The 15,098-nt window shown below is 43.7% G+C and overlaps 1 protein-coding gene across 4 annotated transcripts; it reads right to left on the bottom strand.

Annotated features, from left to right (window-relative positions):
- Nucleotides 1-5,186: 5,186 nt before the first annotated feature.
- Nucleotides 5,187-10,285, bottom strand: LOC127566960 (RNA 5'-monophosphate methyltransferase). 4 transcript variants are annotated; one of them, XM_052009526.1, is made up of 3 exons: nt 10,239-10,285; nt 10,048-10,151; nt 5,187-5,964 (listed from the first exon to the last, which is right to left on the bottom strand). In XM_052009526.1, the coding sequence occupies exons 1-3, from the start codon at nt 10,252-10,254 to the stop codon at nt 5,413-5,415; spliced, it is 672 nt and encodes a 223-aa protein (XP_051865486.1). In that variant the 5' UTR covers nt 10,255-10,285; the 3' UTR covers nt 5,187-5,412. The 4 variants fall into 4 exon arrangements, with proteins under 4 accessions (XP_051865486.1, XP_051865485.1, XP_051865484.1 ...); XM_052009525.1 differs by having other exon boundaries at nt 10,000-10,151; XM_052009524.1 differs by having other exon boundaries at nt 10,048-10,284.
- Between the last annotated feature and the right edge of the window lie 4,813 nt (nt 10,286-15,098).

Raw genomic sequence — 15,098 nt, forward strand, 5'->3', positions numbered from 1 at the left:
TAAATCATGAAACATTACATAAAAGAAAAAAATATCAACAAAAAAACTGACAAATTCAGGGTGGCAACCAGAAAAAAAATCAAATGGGATTCCAAATTCAACTCTTATTGATCAAGTTCCACGCTAATAGCAACATTAAGTCAACAGCAGATTGTGTAAAGTCTGTCAGTCTGGTGACAGTTGATGAGTGAAAGCTTTCTGACAAGAACCCATGTCCCCCTCACTGAGGTGCAACATGGCACTCTGGTGACACCTTGTGGCGTTGATCAGTGCAACGACCAGCAGAGATCAGGCCGAAATCATTTCATGGACTTACAGGTGACCAAAAGCTTGATCAGAAAGGAATGTTTCAGAGAAGATTTTTAAAGGAAAGAGAGGTTAGAGACAAATGATTATGTGGGACGGGTGGGAAGAGTGGTCTTTCCAGAGATAAGGACCTCGGCAGCTGCAGTGCATCAAAACTGAGGATACTCAAGAGGGCAGGTTTAACAGAGCACGATATATATCAGAGGGCGTAGAGCTGGGGCAGGCTGAGGAGCACAGTAAGCCATTTGGACAATGGGAAGTTGCTTATGGGGTTAACTTCCATATAATGAGACAAAAGTCAGAATTAGTTTATATAACTTAACTAGAAAACTGAGAATAGAATAGAAGCAAGGAATAAACAACCTACTGGAATGTTTGCTTAAAGATAACCTCACTTCATCAAAGGTCACCAGAAGAGAGCAGCCTTTGTAGTAACTCCACAGCAAATAAGAGCCTGGGTCAACACAAGGACACATCAAGCAGGATAATACAGGAGGTATAAAGATATCAATAAACTGCTGCGCCAAGATAAGCAGGTAATAGGACTAATAATTTAGAAGAGTAATTGTTTGGGTTAGAGGTGCCTAAAAGAATAGGGAAGAGAGATAAATGGCCTTGTGAAAAAAACAAAAGAGCTACAAGCTTGTTCCTGAGATAATTAATTACTACAGTAACACTGGGAATGATGACAGGTTGGCTGAGCATGGATAACAGGTCTGTTGTGTCTGCATTGATCAATTGAATCAAAAGGGAGTTTTTGTTGTGGTCAGATATCGACTAGTGACAGAACTCTCTACCACACAAGGGATGTCAGAAGTGGCTGAGCATACACCTTTGTGCTTCACCTTGGGTGAGATAATAAATGAATCTCTGTGCATTGGTGGAATCATTGTAGCTCATCTCTAAAATGTACAAAGCATGGTGTTTTTATATCCAATCAATCAGAGTGTGTGTGTTCCGTACCCATAAGACAGTTGATTCCCCTCACACTCCTGCAGGTCAAAGGTTGAATGATAAATACTTTGCTGGCTGGCCTAAGTGCAAATGCATGCAAGCAATTATTTTGATCCACAACTGGAGGAATGCGAATGCAACAGAGGGAATTTAAAAACTAAGGGATTGCTTGACCATCAGCCAGGTTAGGTCAGTGAACACACAATGATGGATGACTGACTGATAGGACAAGAACAGTTATAGATTCTAGAGAGCAGAACAAGAGAATTTACCAATTTACCTGGAGAGTGTTGCTGAACAGAGACACCGAGGGGTACAAGTACATTGTTCCCTGGAACTGCATCATATTACAGTTGTACAAAACATTGGTTCAGCTGCACTTGGTATTGTGTGCAGTTCTGGTCACCACACTACAGGAAGGATGTGATTAAGCTAGAGAGGGTGCAGAAAAGATTCACAAGGATGCTGACACAAGAAACTGCAGACGCTGGAATCTGGAGCAAAAAACAAACTTGTGGAAGAACTCAGTGGGTTGAGCAGCATCTCTGGAGGCAAAGGAACGGTTGACATTTCAGGTTGAGACCCTGTATCTGTGTAGTCCTGATACAGAGTCTCTACCCGAAATGTTAACAATTCCTTTGCCTTCACAGATGCTGCTCAACCCACTGAGTTCTTCCAGCAATTCGTCTTTTTGCTCACCAGGATGTTGCCTGGATTGGAGGGCTTGAGTTATCAGGAGAGATTGGAATGGTTGGGACTGTTTTCCCTGGAGCAGGGGCAACTTCATAGAGCTGTATAAAATTATGAGAGGCAAGGATAGGGTAGAAAACCAGAGTCTATGATTGCACAGTAGTGTAGCAGTTAGCGTAACGCTATTACAGTGCCAGCGACCCAGGTTCAATTCCCGCCACTGTCTGCAAGGAGTTTGTACGTTCTCCCCGTGTCTGCGTGGGTTTCCTCCGGGTGCTCCGGTTTTCTCCCACATTCCAAAGACGTACGGGTTAGGAAGTTGTGAGTATGCTATGTTGGTGCCGGAAGCGTGGCGACACTTATGGGTTACCCCCAGAATACTCTACGCAAAAGATGCATTTCACTGTGTGTTTCCATGTACATGTGACTAATAAATAAATATCTTCTCTTTCCCATGGTTGGGGTGTCTAAAACTAGAGGGCATAGGTTTAAGGTGGGGAGTGGAGATGGAGGAGTTTTAAAGGGGATCCGAGGGGTGCATTTTTCCCCACACAAGGAGTAATTGGCATCTGGAATGAGCTGCCAGAGGTGGTGGTAGATGCAGGAACAGTAACACTTAAGAAGCACCTGGACATGTACTTGAATGAGCAGAGCAGAGGGATATAGAATTAATACTGGGATTAGTATAGCTGGGCATGATGCTGTACAACTCCATGACTCCAAGCCAAATACTTAAAACAAAAATGGGGGAAGCACATGAGGGGGAAAAAAAAAGAGCTGGGGTGATTAAACAATTTATTTTCTTCCCTTGCTCAAAGGAAAAACAATGATTTGGATACCTTCAGCAGAACTGCATAGATCCTCAGGGTGGCTCCACTCTTGATCCAGTTACCATTTGAATGAGGCCAGTCTCCCCTTCCCATGCCTTCAACTACCACTTGAGAAGCCAGATAAATGGGTTGTTCCCCTCTTTACTGTTCATTGATCCTAGCCCAGCATACAATAGCTTTCAGCTTTGCAACTTGTAATAATGAAAGCACCAAGTACTTAATTCTGTTTGAGTCATGGTGCAGTGTTAAACATAGGCCTGCAGTTTGGCTCTGAGAAGCTAGGGTAAAAACCATGCATAGTTTAAAAACTGTTACAAGCTGGTTTGATGATTATTGGAGACCATTCCCCACCCACTCAACTTTAATCTCAAAGTTAAGGTATTTTCACTGAAAGAGTACCTCATTTATAAACCAACAGATCCCCTAACACAGGCAGGTACTCCAGATCCAGCATCAGGCACCTCCTACAATCAAGTAATACTGCTTAATGAAATATGACTGTAAGGTACAGACATGTGGGTACACAACACCATTTACTTTTCATCTTCCCTCTCCAAAGAGCAAACCTGTACAATATTTCATGCAACTTCAGGAAGTCCCCAGAACAGTTTACAGTCAATGAGGTAAATGCACAGTCATTGTTGTAATGTGTGAAACTGGGAAAATTTATATGGTAAAGTCACAAACTCTAACCTCTAACTCCATGCCCTGATACTAAGTGAGATTCCCACAACCCATGTTCTTTGAATGAGGGCTTGAGCTCCTAATGCCCCTCCACTCCATCACCAAAACCACATACTTCCACCTTCAGAATAAGGCCAAACCTCCACCAAACCCCTTTCCCATGCCCAAATTACCTCCAGCCATGCCTATTCCAAGATGCTGTTGAGCAGCCTCCACCACCTGTATCCCATCATCTGTGCTCGCCAATTCACATTGGCTCCTCATCCTGCAAAGCCCTCCAGTTTAATGTTTCTCATGTTCAAATCCCTCCATGGCCTCCCTACATCAGTACAACAGCCAGCACCTTCAAGCACTGCTCTCCAAATTCCATCACCTTATGCCCTCCAGACACTTTACTCCATCACTGGCAGCTACACCTGGAGTCAGAGTTGTGCAGCACAGAAACAGGCCTATGCCAACCAAGTTGCCTACCTGAGCTAGCCCCATTTGCCTGTGTCTGCCCCATATCCCTCTGAACCGTTCCTATCCATGTACCTGCCTAAATGTCTTAAATATTGTAATTGTATTTGCTTCTACAACTTCCTCTGGCAGCTCAGTGCATATACCCACCACTTGCCCCTCAGATCTCTTATAAATCTTTCCCCTCATCTGAAACCCATGCCATCTAGTCTTAGACTCCCCTACCCTGGGAAAAAGACTGACCATCCACCTTTATCTATGCCCCTCAATTGTTTAAAAAATTGAAACTTCTGTAATTTCACCCCTTCAGCCTCCTTCACTCCAGGAGAAAATGGCCCCAGCCTACCCAGGCTCTCCTTACAACTCAAGCCCTCCAGTCCCAGTAACATCCTCGTTAATCTTTTCTACACCCTTTCCAGCTTAAAATGCAGCTGGAATTCCTACCCTCAAGCTCCCCATCATATTCTGACCAGGCTTCTAATCACTTGTCTAAACATCTCCCTTGTTAAACTTTGAGCCTGTTCATGGGAGGGCTCGAAGTTTCACTGCAGTGTGTTACAGGAGTTCACCTCTAACAGCCAATGTGATAATAACCAGATATCCTCCTCTGCAGGGACGAATGCTGACCGAAGCATCCAGAGAATGTGCCTGTTCAATTTTAAATACCAGAGCTATCTGAAGGAGCAGGAGGTAAACAGATCTTGGTTTAGCCCTTTAGGCAAGGTGGCAACTGACACAGGACAACAATTCCTCCGCATTGTACTGGGCCAGAATTGTACCTGGAAGTGAAACTTCAATCCACAACCTTTTGACTGGGTTATGTCACAGCCGAGGCAGGCAGGAACAAATATTTATTCCATTTAGAATAAAGGAGGCAGATCACTGTTTAACATTACACTCAGGAAAATTGGGGTACCATGCAATTCCAGTGGCAGAGGGGCTTGGAGCCAATGGAAAGTCCTCTTAATTCCAAACTATGAAATAGAGGTATCCCTTGAAGAGAAAAGAAGTAGAAGCTGACAAAACAAAGAAGATGGAACTCAAACCTGGCAGGATGCTTTTGAGATTATTGGGGTGGGGGAGGGGGGGAATAATGATGCAACAAAGCAAATAATATTCACTGCCACTGATCAAATTTATATAGATGGTTGATGAAAAGAAATTGAAAAACATGGGAAAATATAGATAAAACCCCCTCATGGGTAGGCCAGTCATACTGATAACACACAAGCTTCTGAAGCTAGCTAAGGAAATTCTCTTTATTGGGCCAGTGTAGAAGAAAACAGTTTCCATCCATACAGTGATGCACTCACAACGAGAAGCTGAGAGTGGAATAATCAATTGGATAGCAATGATAGGTCTCAGTTTCAATAATAAATTTATCCATAACTATACAAAACACAGACAGTGAGTTCAGTGTAAAAAAGATTTAATTTCAACAGTTAGAGTTATTTGTAGTTGATTTTTAGCTACACTAGATGTATTTGGCTCAGCCTTGGTTCGAGGAACGTTTCTTAAAAAGCAGTAAGCTCCTGTCCCAATTGGTGTTCCCAAAGCAGTGGACCAGCTCCATGTTGCAATCGGTTATCAGGAACTGCTGAATCTTCTGGGCCACGTCTCCTTTAATGGAGAGGGTTTTGAAGTGGTCAAACTTGCTTTCACCCAGCTTGCGCAGTCTGCGTGCTGCAGATCGGTAGCACTTCCAGGGCTGTGGTTCAATCAGCAGAGTCTTGCAAAGTCCCGATACACAAAGGAGGAAATCCAACAGCCCTTTGTCACCATGATGGAGATGGATCCACATCGTCACAGACATGCAAAAGCAAATATCAAAGGATGTGCAGTGCCATTTGTCCAAGTAGGGCTTTAACACAGCCTCTCGGGAAGCAGGGTCCATTATATCCAGAGTGACATACAAAATGGATTCAGGATAGGGATTGGATTCTGTAGCTCGCTGAATCAGGTCAGCATCAATGTCACAACCAAGTACTTTCAGGTTTTGTTTCAGCTCACAAAGGTGCTTATACATGGCGACACTGAAATCCTGAGGGAAGATATTTGGAGTCTTTTACTTGCAAAGTAGAAAAAGTAGAGTCATAAAAAACAAACATTTAAAACGGAATGCCTGGTGAGCCATAAACCCTGTTATCTTGCTGGCACAAGAACTTGCATTTATAAAGTAACAAAATATCCCAAAGCACATTTGGAGAGCTAGCTAAATTTGACAACTTCACACAGAGACATTTGGTCAGGTGGCAAGAGCTTGGTCAAAGATAGATTGTAGGAGAGAAGCAAGGGGTCCAGGGAAGAGAAATAGTAGAGCACAGGGCCAAGGAAGAGGAAAACCAAGGAAAATAGAGGTGCATTTAATTCAGAAGAGTGAAGATATTCTGCACATTTGCAGGGCGTGCAAGATTAGAGAGGGAAGAGGACAAGGTCATAGAAAGCAGCAAATCAGGCTGTTCAGGCAAGGGGGAAGGGATGATAGCAGCAGATCTGTAGGAGAAAGCAGTCTGCAGGGAAAGCCATTTTAACCAGTTCAGCCAACAAAGGGGTCAGGAAAGTTGTCAGGTTAGTAGCTTGGCAAGGCAAGTTTGGCAAGGAGGTGGGTGATGGATAACACAAGCTCAAAAGAAGCTACAAAGGGAGACAGGTGACAAAAGGAGACAAAAAGTCTGATAAGACTGGGAAGGGTTAGGGCAAATTTGACAGTGGGGAAGGGCACTGACAGCTGATCAGATAGTCTCAGTGACAAAAATCCTGGGGGTGGAAGTGCAGGAAAGAGGGATTCGGTGCAGAGAAAGTGAGGTTAACAATGAAATCATCTTTGAATAGTAATGAGTTTCGTCAGACAAGCATCAGGCCCAACAGTGCTCAGTCAATCCCAGGCAGAATGAATGGGTTGAAGCCTGTGGTGGGAAGCTAGTGTTCAATGTCCCTTTGGCTGTAGGGAATGGGGATATGGACCACAGCAGGGAGGACAAGGATGTGTGCACAATGGGCTTAAATCAGGGCAAGAGCATCAAAGACTGAGGCGAGGGTGCAAATGAACAGATGCTGTAACTGCACAGAACAGGATTACAAGTGTCAAAAGCTACAAGATCGTAACTGTGAAGCAAATTTTTAAAACCCAAAAAAAACCAAAATCCTTGCATTTACCTAGGCAAATAGATTAGCGGCTAGTGGTACTCCTCAATTGTCGGGCAAGCTGATCAAGTATCAACTCCGGATGCATGTAAGTACATCCACAACCTCCATCCCAGACACCTATCTGTCACAAAAACTGATCCATAGAGAACACGGGTACAGCACTGGCTGGATTTTACAAAAAAATATATACTACATCAACTTTCCTTTTGGAAGGTAAGCAAAATCTAGGTTGTGCAGTGGGTTAGCAATGTTCTCGGCTTGGCTAGAGATAAGCCAAATGGGAGCAAGACCTCTTCCTTTCTGATTATAATTACATTAATAGGCCTAGGCAGTCCCTACTAGGCACAGTTCAAAACTACCCTTAAAGCAGCCTTAGTACAAAATAATGATTAACGCAGGAAATGGAAATAACAGTTGCTTCCTTGGGGAAAGGCCAGAAGCACAACTCCTCACCAATTTGTAATCTTATGTGGCAATACCCAATGCAGACATTGAGTGAAAGCTGAACAAGTGTTCTGGTTCCCAGTAGTGGCACCCTATAACATCAACACAAAAGGGATATCATGATTCAAGGATAATCATGCAATGGGTGTTTAGGATTTGAAATCTGCTACCCAATAGGATAATTGGAAAGATAACTCACAAGCAACTTGCAGTGAAAGGGGAATGGGATTAAACTAACTACTCTTCAAAAGAAGAAATGCAGTCCTATTGGGCCAAATGGCCTCACAGATGTGTAATATTCAATGCTGTTGAAGCTACATGGAAATAAGCAGCACATACTGAATAATGAACAAATGGATCAAAATAACTTGCCAGATTTCCAGTTAAGTTGCCCAGTCTAAATATACCATCACAACAGCATTGCTCAGAATTCCACAAACAGAGTTAATTCAAGCTAAACATGCATTGCCATTGGACCATACACTGATTGGCAAAGACACCCCAAAGCAGGGTGGCTTTACCAATCAGCAAGAAAACGGACATCGGACTTGCACTTAAATCTTGGACAAATCCGATGTCCGTTTTCTAAACAATATTGCTGCCAGGATTTTATGAAATCTAATGAGAAGAAGGGGAAGGGGTGGAAATTATTGTAAACAAATAACTTTGCACTTGGCTGAACTGGATCTGCATAATTTAGCTGCAACTTAGGACGAGGTTCTCATAAACACAAGTCAAATCAGCAATGGAAGCAACTACTGATGACAAACAATCTGCAGAAGGAACTCAGCAGGTCAAGCAGCATCCGTGAGAGGAACTGTCTGCATTTCAGGTCAAAACCCTGCATCACAAACCGAAACATCCTCAATTCCCTCCCCTTCTGCAGATGCTGCCCGACCCACTGAGTTCCTCCAGCACATTGTTTGTTGCTCCAGATTCCAGCATCTGCCATCTCGTGTCTCCATTGCAACTACTGATGAATTAGGCTATTGCAAATGGACAGGGTTCTTGGTATAAATGAACCTGGCAGCAATACCGTTAAGAGGCATGAGGAAAATAATTCAATGACTGGCTGCAATATCTGGGAGAGAAGTAATTTTATGAATGGCAGAGCCACAGCCAATTTCTAATAATAGTCCAGTTGCAGATTTTCCCAACTCTGTCTCCCCATTGCTGACCTGTGAGGATTATACAAATTATCGAGTGAATTTTTCAGCCTTAACTTAATATTCCATACCCAAAGAACATACAAAAATAAGAGTGTAAAATGAGTTACTGGAGGAACTCAGCAGACCAGGCAGCATTCCGCTCCAGATTCCAACACCTACAGGCTCTGGTGTCTCCATTTGACCACTTGAGTGTGCTCTGCCATTCAGTTGGAACATAGAGCAGCATAGCACAGGCACAGAATTGGGAAGCAAAAGAGAGTGATGGGGGCCTGGTGGCCAGATTGGACAATCGGTTCACCAAGCACCTTCACTCCATCCACTGTGACTGCCTGAATCTCCCAGTGGCCAGCCATTTTAATTCTCCTTCCCATTGCCACACCAATGTGTCTGTCCTCCCCCTTCACTGCCAGGATGAGGCTAAATGCAAATTAGAGGAACAGCACCTCATATTCCAACTGGCCTGCCTCCAACCTGGCTGCACAAACACAGAATTCTCAAACTTCTAGTAACCACCTCCCCTGTCCCTTTTCTCTCTCCTCCTGATCCACCTGACCCCCGTCACCATGTCTCTTTCCTCCCACCCACTGTTCCCACTTGCCCTCCCCACCTCTTCTTTGTTTCCATGCTCCACCTTCCTCTCCTATCGGATTCCATCATCTGCAGCCCTCTGTCACCTCCACCTATCACCTGCCAGCCTCTGCCCATCACCCTTCCTCACCTGGATCCACCTGCCAGCTCACGTTCCACCCCTTCCCCTCACCTCTTTGTATTGGCCATCTTCCTTCTTTGTCCAGATGAAGGATCTCGACCTGAATCTCAACCATCGATTTCCCTCCTCCTGACCCGCTGAGTTCCTCCAGCATTAGGAGAGTACCTCTCCCCTAATGGTTCCCATTCTCATCTCCTTTAATCAGAGTGCAGCACTGCTCATCTCCCTCCAGCAGCTGACTCCAACCTTCATCCTCCCCCCACCTTGCTTCACCTGCTTTGTGTTTTTTTTTCTCTCTGCCTCCATCATCCATCTGCCAATGTTTCCCAACTGCCTGCCGCCCCCCCCCCCCCCCCACTAACTGGCCTAGCCAACCTAAAATATTTAACCACTCCTCAATTCACCACCCCGTTTGCACTGATCTCCCCTCTGTCCTGATGCAGGGTCTCAACCCGAAACGTCGACGATTCCTTCCCACCCTCACCCCACAGATGCTGTTCGACCCACTAAGTTCCTCCAGCAGATGGTTTGTTGCCTCAGCATTTTGTGTGCTGCGACAGGACCAGAATGTTTGGGACTGCACCGGGTAAAGGTTCAAACTTCGCACCGACCAAGCCGCCCTGCAGACGGCGCGCACCCCCGGGCCGACTCCTACCCCACTGTTGCAGCCCACGTCCAGCGCCAGCGGCCCCGCTCCGCCTCCTCCCGCCGGCAATTCTGCCGCCAAATCCGCTGCCGGTATCAGTCGTAGCCTCTCGCCTGGAGGATTGAAGCGGTAATAGTTAGTGAAGTTCCCGTACGGCGCCGCTCCATTCTCTGGCTTCAACCCCACCGCCTTCGCCTCACCGATGGAGGCCGTCATTGCGAGTCCATCACGGAACCACGCTCGCCAAATTGCAGGGGCCATGAAGAAAGGTTCCTACTTCTCCCTGCCCCACCTTTATACACTGCACCCGAGAGTTTCAATTACATTAAATTTAATTGAAGCATATTTTTTCTTCATAAATATTACCAAAAGTAGCAACACAAATCGGTCTGCCATTAACAAACCATAAAACGTATGTAGAACTATAATTTAATTTCAGAATTAGACTTCATTTTAGGAATACACAAGGCAATTGGTGCTAAAGAGTAGTTACTCCTTGTGTTTTAGAACTGTATCTAGTTTGATGTTTCTGACATAGAAAAATAATAATTTTCTAATAATGGTGCAATTGCATATTTTCCGACTGTGTCTCCCCATTGTCGACTTGTGGGGATTATATAAATTATAAAGTGAATTCTTCAGTCTTGCCATACCCAAAGGACATACAAAAATAGGAGCACGAGTGAAAAAAAATAAGCTGCTGGAGGGACTTAGCGGGCCAGGCAGCATTTTGCTCCAGATTCCAGCATCTGCAGTCTCTTGTGTCTCCATTCGGCCCCTTGAGTCCCAGTTAGAACACAGAACAGTACAGCACAGGAACAGGCCCCTTCGACACACAATGTCTGTGCCGACCATGATGCCAATCTTATTAATTCCATCTGCCTGCACATGGTGCATATCCCTCCATTCCCTGCCTGGCCATGTGTCTATCTAAATGCCTCTTAAACGTTGCTGTCGTACCTGCTCCCACCTCCCCTGGCAGCACATTCCAGGCACCTACTGAGCAAAAAAAAAACTTGCCTCGTAAATCTCCTTTAAACTTTCCCCCCCCTCGCCTTAAAGCTATGCCCTATAGTATTTGACATTTCCACCCTGGGAAAAAGACTCTGACCGTCTACTCCATCTACGCCTCTCATAATTTTATAAACTTCTATCAGGTCTCCCCTCAGCCTCTGACACTCCAGAGAAAACAATCCAAGTTTGTCCAACCTCTGCTTATAGCTAATACTCTCTAATCCAGGCAACATCCTGGTAAACCTCTTCTGCATCCTCTCCAAAGCCTCGGCATCCTTCCTATAATGTGGTGACCAGAACTGCACACAATACTCCAAATATGGCCTAACTAAAGTTTCATACAGCTGCAACAGGACTTGCCAACTTTCATACTCCATACCCTAACCGATGAAGGTAAGCATGCCATACACCTTCTTTACCACCCTATCCACTTGTGTTGTCACTTTCAGGGAGCTATGGACTTGCATCCCAAGATCCCTCTGATCCCTTTCGCCCCCAAAAAATCTATTTGCCTCAGCCTTACATGCCCGTGCATACATTGTCCTCTGAGAACTCAATGATATTTCATCGTAATTACAAACATGAGCTCCTAAAACAGATTTTAACTGCCCTAATGGTATTTGAAAGTACAGGGAGTTCAGTAATTAAAGATACTGAACCTTGTAAAATGTTGCTTTCCAATTCATTTCAATAAATAGCTGATGTTGTTCAATAGACACTGAGCACGCTGGGATTCACGCCATGATCATCTGCTTTCTAAATCAGAATTAGGTTCCTTGGTTTTCTTCTCTTCCACCTTGATCTTCTTCAAGACGTCATTCTGTAGAGCCTAAGTGGTGCCATGCTATTGAGTTGCTGTGGGTTTTACAGCCCATTCTAGCTCTGTCCTTACCAACAGTACAAGGAGTTGGAAGCCTGACTTATTCCCTTCTGGACCGAGAGACATCCAGGCAGATTCCAGTGTGTAAGATTTGATCTTATGTAGAGATCATCAATTCAACCTGACACCACTACGTTTAAGAACAGTTCATTTTATTTGACCAGACAAAGTCAACATATTAAGATAAGGGTTGTCAACACTAATATAATAGGCCAAGTTGCCCAATTACAACAAAAAAATGAAAATAAAGAGAACTGCAGATGTTGGAAATCTGAAATAAAGATAGAAAATTGCTCAGCAGGTCAGGCAGCATCTGTGGAAAGAGAAACAGAGTTAATGTTTCAGGTCCCAGACCCTTTATCAGAAGTGAAAAAGGGAGAAAACAAGTTGGTGTTCAGTAGCAGAAAAGGTGGGGGAGGGATGGGTAGAACAAAGGGAATGTCAGACCTGACCATTTCTGCCAGTCATCTCTCTGTGATTGTAGCTCAGTTTTTCCTCTCTCTATTAGCACAGCCCGGTCTGCTGGGCACGTCTCACAGCTCTGCTATTAACAACACAGGTAAAGAAGCATAATCTGCTTCTAACTAGCACATTAACCAATTTGGTCTCGCCTTATCAGAGATATTCACTTAGTTTTATTGATCCTTCCCCCACCTCCTCTGTTACTAAAAACTAACTTGTTTTCCCTCTTTCCCCATTCTGACAAAGGGTCTCCAACCTAACATGGTAACTGTTTTTCTCTCCACAGACGTAGCCTGACCCCTTTCCAGCATTTTCAGTTTTTATACCAGTGTGCAACATTGGGCACAGCCAGGACTTGCCTCTTTCACACCAAACTGAAGAGCGAGGTTACATGGCAGCCAGCATGGATCTTCCCCTGAACAGAAGTCAAGAGATTAGGCTCCCCACTGCATTCTCATCTTCCTCAGAGCACTGTCTGGTTCTCAGCCGCAGTAGGCTGCATATTCCCAATTTCATTGATAATGAATGGAAAATGCATTTTCCCTCCCTCAGCAGTGTACAGATACATCTGCACATCTTCATGTCTTTGTCAACATTGGACTCTGTTGCAAAAGCACGACCTTATCTGCTGACCGTTAAGCAGCAGGTATACCCCCAAAAACTGAATTTTAAACACACTCAGCATCTCAAATACAGTCTCTTTCATTTTAGCCTTTCTTCCCCCCGAATCTCTCTCTCGTCTTCATTCGTGGCTGGACAAGTTTAGGCTATATTCATATTCTTAAAGCATTGCAAATTCATTCAGCGCCATGCCGCATCCAGCTGTGAATTTAATAGGTAAGCCATCAGCCAACCCCTATTTATTTACTCGCAGATTTCCCCTCCTTCGTTCTAATATTGTCTTAATTCAAATATTCACTATTATTATAAAGTGAAACCTATTACACCTTAAAATATAGTGTTTAAAAAAAAAAATCACATGGCAAACCCAGTCCAAAATTCCAACCCAGCCTGAACACAAAGTAAGAACTAGGATAAGGAGAGAGGCTGTATGACCAACAAGCCCCATTCAGTAAGATCGTACAGATCTAATCTTGGGCTCAGCTCCATTTTATTGCCTGTTGACGTCCCACCATCGAGAAAAATTACTGAAATTGCCCTGAAATTAAATGAATGAGGCAGATTTGAAGGTTTTAGCTTGGTTCTTTATTAGCAATATGGAAATTCAGTCTTTACAACTAATAAACAGTGGTGTTCAAGCCAAATAATGAGGCATATAGTCCAAAAAGCAGTTTAATGGGTAATATTACATTACACACAAAGAAATGGAAGTGCATCTCTTCATAATTTAAGATAATCTGTTAGGACACCAAAGGAACCCTTGAGGAGTAAGTAAAATCAATAGCCCACATTGGGTGGAAAAGCAAAAATTCAATCATTATGGTCAAAAGGACCCTGAAAATGCTGGGAATCTGCAATAAAGCAAAAAAAAATTGAAATACAGAACGGGTCTGTAAACATCTGAAAGAAAATGTAGGGTTAACGCCTTGGATGAGAATTTTTACAACAAACAAAAGCAGAATAGGAAAGAAATCAAGCAGCGATAAAACTGAAGTTAAAACTATTCAAGAGGGGAAATCTTTCTCTGCCCACCAAAGTTACATTTCTGCATCATCTTTCGGACATCCCAAAGCATTTTACAGCCAATGAAGTATCTTTGAGGAATAATCTGTTTTAATGTAGAAAACACGGCAGCCAGTTTGTGCACAGCAAGCTCCCACAAACAGCAATGTGATAATGGACTGATAATAAAAAAAAAGGTTTTTGTGATGTTTATTGGGTGGATAAGTGCCGGGAATACCTCCCTTGCTCTTTTTCAAAATAGTGCCATGGGATCTAGCACATCCACCCAAGGGAATCAGGTTAACATATTATCCCAAAGGCAGCAGCCCTGACAGAGCAGCACTCCCTTCACTACTGCACTGAAGGGCTAGCCTGGATTCTGGTGCTCAGGCTTCCGGTGTGCTTGAACCCACGACCCTCTGACCTAGAGGCAAGAGTGTAACTGGTCAACACAGAAAAAAGTGTGTACGTGATTAAAATATGAAAAAGATGGGCTTTATGGTCCAATAAAAAGGATTTTCTTGTACAAAAATGTTCTTTATTATTAACTTGATCCCTAATGTAGAAAACAATCCCAGCATGTCTAATACTGTTCAGTCAGCATATGCGTCTCTTAACAATAAAAGTGGTACATGTAAGCCACGAGTAGTACAAGCAGATGTTACACAATAGATAAACCAGTCCCATTTTAACATGAAACAGGTTACAATACAATTGGGAAATTTGCTTTACTTTTCTGTACCTCCTGTTATATCCCATCCAAGAGTCCAAGTTATACTGCAGGGCTTAAGTAATAAAATATTCTTTCACATACCAACAGCCTTGCTCCCCTTTCAATCACCTCAAAGTAAAATCTCTGCATCAGTTTTCACATCCCTTGAAAAGATAATACAGAAATTTTATTTTGAGATCAGTGATGAGGGGGTCCACTTCCCCATTATAAGATTTACCTCAGTGCTTCAGGGCAAAGTGCTCATCTGGCACTTCCTAAAAGCAGCTGTGCACCAGACCAGAGCTAGACCGTCACCACTGCATCAATTTACCTACATCAGATGGAGTCACTCTCAGACCACAATCTTTC

Source organism: Pristis pectinata, chromosome X (genome assembly GCF_009764475.1).
Source record: "Pristis pectinata isolate sPriPec2 chromosome X, sPriPec2.1.pri, whole genome shotgun sequence".
In the NCBI taxonomy this organism is placed as follows: Eukaryota; Metazoa; Chordata; class Chondrichthyes; order Rhinopristiformes; family Pristidae; genus Pristis; species Pristis pectinata.